The sequence below is a fragment of the Mesitornis unicolor genome, unplaced genomic scaffold (assembly GCF_000695765.1).
Source record: "Mesitornis unicolor isolate BGI_N332 unplaced genomic scaffold, ASM69576v1 scaffold43768, whole genome shotgun sequence".
Classification (NCBI taxonomy): domain Eukaryota; kingdom Metazoa; phylum Chordata; class Aves; order Mesitornithiformes; family Mesitornithidae; genus Mesitornis; species Mesitornis unicolor.
The window spans coordinates 1-7,290 of NW_010204700.1; the positions used below are offsets into that span (position 1 = coordinate 1).

A 7,290-nucleotide genomic window follows, 5' to 3' on the forward strand; every position below is an offset into this window, starting at 1 on the left:
GGGGAGGCCGGAGGCAGGAGGGGAGCGGTGTCGGTTCTGCGGGGGACCCTGGCAGCCCCCAGCCATGGAGTCGCAGGTAGGGCTGCGCGGGGAGGGGGGGACCTGAGGAGCGGTGAGTGCCACCCGCGGAGAGGAGCGCTGGAGGAAGGAGCAGGAAGAGCCCCTGACAGGTGTCTCCACCGTAAGTGCCCTTACACAGTCACTCGAAGACTTTGAGACTTCTGTGTTTGTTATTGCTGCTTCGATCTTCAAAGATGATGTTGGCAGAGCAAGCCCAGAAGTGGTACCCCACTCACGTGCAGGTTACGGTCCTTCAAGCCAAAGGTCTGAAGCCAAAAGGTAAAAATGGCAGCAACGACGCCTACACCATCATACAGCTGGGCAAGGAGAAGTACTCCACCTCGGTGGCCGAGAAGACCCTGGATCCTGTCTGGAAAGAAGAGGCCTCCTTTGAGCTCCCTGGATTACTCATGCAGGAGAATCCAGAAAAATACATCCTGTACCTGATTGTCATGCACAGGTCGCTGGTGGGGCTGGACAAGTTTTTGGGACAGGTGGCGATAAGTCTGAATGATATTTTTGAGGACAAGCAAAGAAGGAAAACAGAGTAAGTGATGGCTGTTGGTTTTTTTGTTATAATTTGTGTTCTTTGTACTCTTGGGGAGGGTGGGAAATTGCAGCCTTACTACCAATGTACTCTGAAATGAAATTAGTATGTATGTTTCTTCTGCGGTGTGTTGAAGTCTCTTAACGTATACAGTTATGTCATTGTGGCCTGACCTCTTCCAGAGAGAAGTTTACTGTAATCACAGTGGTTGCCCTGCACAGGGAAGGACTGTCAATAACATTAACATTTTTTGACAAAATCTTGTCAACACAAACTCATTACAGTCTGTTTCTCTAACGATTTTTCTTCATTCTGCTCAGGGCCATATCCCCCATTCAACTCCTACATCAGTTTGAACCACATATGAGACTCAGACTCCATCAAAGCCTGGTGATGTTCTCTCTAAAAATGTTTTTCCTTCAATTGCTAAAACCAAGGGTCCTAAAATATTTTATATTTGTTTTATTGGTCAATGAGCTGTGACTTAATGAAGGCTTACCAGAGCAGCACAGTGCCTTTCTGATCCTGATTAATCTTAGGCTGTGATCCTGCAGGCTGCTCTGTACAGCAGGCCTCAACAGAGAAGACTGAAATTTCTGCTGTTGTGGTAGCCTCCATCATTATCTATACAAGCCTTTGTCAAATAAAATTGCTGTGTAGCAAAATTGCAAGTTATGGCAAAAAAAAAAAGCTTCACTGCAGTTTGTTAGGCTGAACTGTAAATGTATCTAACTCTCTAGGTTTTTCAACTGAATAAGTAAGTCTTTTAATTTCTAGTGAGGACATGGTTTCATGAAGGTGTCTGCACCAGTGTCATGGTACCACTGTAATTTGTCCTCCAAAGTCTATGGGAATAAACTGTAGGTGTAAGCATACTGCAGGCATGCCTGTGAGTGCGTGATTTGTTTGTTTTAGCTATGCTTGTCCCACAGAAGTAGTCCAAGAAGAGCATAGAGACCTCCAAGCTAGCTATATGTAGGCAGTGATGTATGAGCAGCGACAGTTCTTTCATTTGAAAAGTTCCTGCGCCAGGTGCTGTCCTCCTTCAGCGTCTTTTCAGTAGAGTAGAAAGGCTCTTGTGCCCAAATCTCAGCTGTTAAAGCCTGCTATTTCTTTTGTAAGTCTTGGTGGGTCTGTGATAAGATGCTGGACCTTGCATCAAAGTGACCAAGAGGCTGGCATGGTTTGTCTGTCACTGACTGTGCTGAGGAGGAGTGAACCTCCAGCAGAGTCCAAGCGGGCATTTGGAGATGGAAATCAGTACAGCAACACCAGCCGGGTCTGACTGAGTGTTTCTCAGCAGAAACCATCCCAGAACCTGGTCCTGCTGATGTGCAGTGGCTGAGGTTGAAGGAGCACCAAAGACAAGGCAAAGCTGCTTATGCCCTGGTGTTTTGGTTTTGTTTTTTCTTTTCTGTAAACTAAATTTTTGGCTAAACAGTGCATTCATTAACCATATGATAGGGAAGAACCTGTCTGTGCAGAATCTCTTGTGGGTTCATGGTCTGAAGTATAATACTTTTTAATTGCTTATCTTTTTAAGGACAAACCAGTTACCTTGATGCAATACATGGTAATGCTTGTAGCCTTAGGGTCCTAGTTTCTATTTACACTGATTCAGGAAGTTTCAGTGCTCTTTAGGCACGCATCTTAAATATTCTTTAATCATCAGTTGTAATTATCCTGCGAGTCATAGGTAACTGCTTTAGTTTAAACACCTATCTGCACTACAGAAAAAAAGGTGAATGAGTCAAGTAGAAATGCTACTCTTGTAAATACTTTGTAACAGTCTAGGTAGAAATATGTATTCAGAAACTGGAGGAACATACATAAATTCTTCATGTATTACTGTGAGTAACAAAACTTCTTTTCCTTTTAGGGAACCATACAGGCTTGCACCAATTTTAGCAAAAGTAGTGTTAGAGTCTTACAAAATTATTGCAAAAATGTGTAAGTGGGGTAATTAACATAGTCCTTGTGGTAGTTAAGTAAGCATTCAGATCTCTCTGGTATTTTATATATGAAATTGTGGTTAGCAGAGCTTCATAAGTGTTCTTTACTTTTTCATTTCTTTCTCTGAAGTTCAAGAGAGGAACTCACACTGCATAAAATGCAGCGATGCTTCCCCAGACCATCGCTGAAATTGCCAGGGCTCCCCGAGAAAGCTGTGCTCTGCCTGTGCGCTGTACGGCAGACGATGGGGGCGTATGGGGAAATTCTTACAGACAGCCCAAGTCTTGTTTTCAGAAGTTACTTGAGCATTTAAGGCTGCAGATCTTATTAAAAGTTGATGGCTGTTAGGCTTCTAAAGTCTTACATATGCCTGAAAGTGTGGATAGGTGGTTAGCAGCGGATAATCAATTAATGTTGATTTAAATTCTTGTGAGATAGGAGCCATTGAAAATCCAGTTTTCCTATTGGTGTCTTTAGATGCTTAAAAACCTAAAAAATGTCCCTTTTGAAAGTAACTTTTGAGAAAGATAACTCGGAGTCCTTACGTGTTTAGATGTTTGTGAAAAGTTACCAGGTTGTCTACTTGTGTGCCCTCGTGGAGTGCGTCTGTGTTGTTGCTGCCTCCTTTGAGTGTTCACTAGAGATGTGGATGCAATATTTGTACGTGTATGTGGGAGGAGGGCAAACTTTCAAGAATATATTTTACAAATGCGATCTCAAACAAAACACTTTCTTGTTCTCCTTTTATTAAATCCTTTTTGATACAAAATCTTCCTAGGCCTGTGTTGGCAGTAAACTAAGGGCAATATATTTGGACCCGAAGACCTTCTAGCCGTGGCTGTGGTGTGGGAACCTAGATACCCAGTGCCTTTCAAGACCAAGTCCCATGTCTTTATTACCAAAGCATTCTGATGGTTGAAAGCTATATTCATTGTTTCAGAAACACTAATCTGTTTTATTAAGCAATGTTTTTACTTTCAAATATGTTCAACAGGCTTGCGGTGTTATTAAATCCAGAGTTATTTTCTCATGTTGATGTAACCTTAACATTTCTTGCTTTGTTTGGGGATGAATGAGATCCAGTTATTTGATGAAGTGTCTATTGGTAATATTTCTACTTTTTAATATATTTAATAGCTTCCTCTTTCCAACACAGCTGTACATATGGTGCTGTAAGAGACAGACTCAAGAGTCACCAGGGTATTGCAAAAAAGATATTTAATATTCTGCACAATGCTGAACCCTGTCAGCAATTCCCCAGCGCTTTTTTAGTAAGGAGGTATGAGAAGTGAAGGCTACCAGCTGATTTTGAATTCCTAGGAAGACTGTGGGGTGTATGACATTCAGCTTTTTGTATATTTTTTTTATTTAATATTTTATAAATTAGAAGAAATAAATTTAAAATTTCACTGCAGCTTCAGAAACATTATATTAGGGAAAAATTATCCTTTTTTCTGTATAGTTTTTTTGTTACTTGTCACATCTTAAGAAAAATCCTCTCTGCAGTAAAGTTTTCAGGCAAGAGGCCTCATGATAGGATTTGCACATCTTGTGTTCTAATAAACTTGCTCTGGCACAAGATTTAATGAAACAAAGGAGTGTAGTTACTGTAGTTTGATAGTGAGAATTTTGTACGCTCCATCACGCAATGCCCTTTCTCTTTCTGTCTGAAACGGATGATTTTTTTGAGTTCTTAACAGTGAAAATTCCTGGCATGGTTAGGCCCAGATGTGACTCAGATGGTCCCTTACCAGGTCTCTTCCAGAATACTCAGTCAAAGCATCTGCAGGATCCCAGCTCATTTTCTCTCTGTATTGCTGCAAAATGCTCATCACCTTGTGCTGACTTTGTAAATTTGCGTCTCTGGCATCTGTGCTGTAGCTGGGAGTGAACAGACTCTTCTTACTTTTTCTGCTCCTTTCTCCAGAGTTGAAAACTGGGCTCCAAATACTGGGGAATTTTACCACGTTGTTTAACAGTTGAAAAAGCTTGTCAGATACTGCTTTATTGGAGGTATATTTAGCAGAAGTTTTCAGATCTTAGATTTCTGACATGGTTTTATTTTTTTCAGTAGAATACAGTGGGGTTTTTTAATTCATCATGAGAAATACAGGACAATTTTTTTAACTGCTATTGCAGAAAAAATGCACCTCTTTTGCTCCTGCAGCTTAAATGTTAATATGATCAATGAATGTGTTGTTGTAAAGCATATATACTTTTTTTAATAATTGCAATTCAGTTGTAATTCACAGTTGCCTTAATACTGCGGATGATCTGACAGTGCATAACATCAAAACAATTTTTTGATTTATCATGGAATAAAGAAATACTTATTTACTGACATGTCTTAATTTACTGAAGTATTTTTCAGTAGCTTTTCTTAAAGACTCTGCTTATTTTCCTGTGCGCTACATGAACACAGCAGTAGAAGAAGAAATTTCCCTTAATTTTCATCACAGTGTTACTTATTTCATCGGCAATTGCTTTGTCCTTGTTGTTCTCTAATTCCACACTATTTATTGTCCATTCCTTTATTAGCTCTCCTGTAAAGCTACTTTTTAAATACATTCAGCTGATATAGAATGCAACCCTTGTCTGGAATGTTATAAATCTGAGGGAGGCAGGTGATGGTAGAGTTATTATTTCTTATGGCAATTTTGTTGGAGGAGACACTTTTAATTTGTGACTTAATTCCTCTTCTCTCTGGTTTCTATAATACCTCAACAACCATTACCACCACCACCCCCTGCTGAATTTCAGCAGTGCTGTAAAAAATGCTTATCTGAGCAAATACAGTGAAGGAATTTTGGCCTTATCCAAGATCTTCTCCTCTGCTTACATCGATCATATAAAATACTTTAAAACAGCTTCTCAGGAAACAAACAAAAAGAATTAACAACTGACCACGATCAATACCCTTCTGTTGTAGGCATTTATTCCTTAGTGCTACTGAGCTTCCTGAAAGATCTGAAAATTGTGTGACCTCCTCCAAATTGATGTGAATTCCTTCTTGGCAGCCTCCCTTTTGGATATGGAAGGATTCCCCCTTCGCCTCCCTCTGCCCCGTCCCCTCTCTCGCCTGCAGTAACATAAGCAAGAGTTGGTGGCTTCAAATACAACTTGAATTAGGAACAAGCAAACAACTAGTAAATAGATAGTATGTCGTGAGCTCAGTGCTTGTTAATTAATAGTGCCTTTTAAAAATAATTCTATAAAACATGATACTTTATAAATATTATTTACTAATTTTGAGTCTTTAGTTTAAACCAGAAAAAGGCATTTTAGATAATTTTAGGTGAGAAAACAAAATAGTAGTCGAAATGGTAGGCCGTAACAGAAATTATCAAAATACTATGGTTAAAGTAAAAGAAAACCTCATTCTACTGTCGTCAAAAGGGGGAAGAGTGATAACTGAGATATTTATCTAAGGCACAGAAATAATGAGGAGCCTGGAGGATCCGTATGGATTTGTGCTGTTGCTTTCATGGCACCGCTCAGTAAATGTGCTAAAAATGAAGGGAAGTTAGTGGTGAGGACCAGAAGAGAAAGATGGTTATGGGGGAAAACAAGAAGTTGCACCCAGTTGTAGCTTTATGGGATTATAGCAATATTTTCAAATTATCTCGTAATATTCCCAACATTTACATTTCGGCGACAAATGCGAGCGCATCTTCTGAATAAGTAAGAATTCTGAGTCAGAGTCTGAGGGCCATCTGGGTTGAAATATTTCTCCATTTTCTCTGCATACTCATATGCTTATACATACACTCAACTGAAATAACTGGCCTTAATTCTCATGCCTTCAGTTAATTTGTTTCTAAAATAAAATATTTCACACACAATATTTAGCCAAAATAAAAAGTAAACTAAGACCACTTTAGTTCCTTTGATTCCGGTTGGGGTTAGTTAACCCCTTAGTAAGGGTGTTGGGATGTGTGTCAGTTGCCATATGTTTTCTGGTGTTACAATATCACTCTGTAATGCTTATTTTTAAACTCTCCATCTTATATCAGTTGACTTCCAGAAAGTAATAGTATTCATCTTTGTGAATGTCATCACTTATTTTAATAAATAATCTGTTTGCTTTTTTATTTCCTCTCATATATGATGTCGTCTGTGCTCAGCCCCTTGCCTTAATTTTCCTACGTACTGATTTTTGGGGTAGTCTTTCAGTGTGGTATCTGAGTGATATATCAGAAAACATACTTTGCATTTTTCACAGTGCATTTGCTGCTGATGAAAATGTTGGACGGCTCTGGGCTTCGGATGTTGGTTTTTGTCCATTAGCTGTGGACATTTATGTCAGTGGGATTTTATGAAGCAAGTGTCTTCAGTGTACCTAGATTGAGCATAGTAATCTAAGGTGAAGAAGCACTTCTTTCCTGTGACAGCTGATGGACGTGTTCTGCCATTGGGATTGTGATGGTCTTTTATAGGGGTAATAAATTTTAGAAGTAGCTGCTGTTGTAGAAAATTCTCCTCATCACTGTGTAGCAGATTAAAGTGGCTTAGCAGATCAGGATGCTGATATTACCTCTAAAATCAAGGTTAGAAGCCTTGTGGGTGCCGTGATCATGTGGCTTTTTGCAGAATCCCATCAGTAATTTGAGAGTTGAAATAAAGATTTTGCAAAAATCTTAATGTGGAATAGAAATTAGATCAGCTTGATAGATACTTACCAGTAGAGTGACGGCAGAGTGGCAGAAGCAGCAAAATGAGTAGGGGAAGTT

General features: G+C 39.5%; 1 protein-coding gene across 1 annotated transcript in view; it reads left to right on the forward strand.

The window, feature by feature from the left end:
• The first annotated feature begins 78 nt into the window (after positions 1 to 78).
• Positions 79 to 7,290, forward strand: part of RAB11FIP2 (RAB11 family interacting protein 2 (class I)) — a 29,264-nt gene continuing 22,052 nt past the window's right edge. Inside the window, exon 1 of the mRNA XM_010191132.1 lies at positions 79 to 607. Coding sequence (XP_010189434.1) covers positions 255 to 607 — 353 coding nt within the window. The 5' untranslated portion in view covers positions 79 to 254. The remainder of the gene's footprint in view (positions 608 to 7,290) is intronic.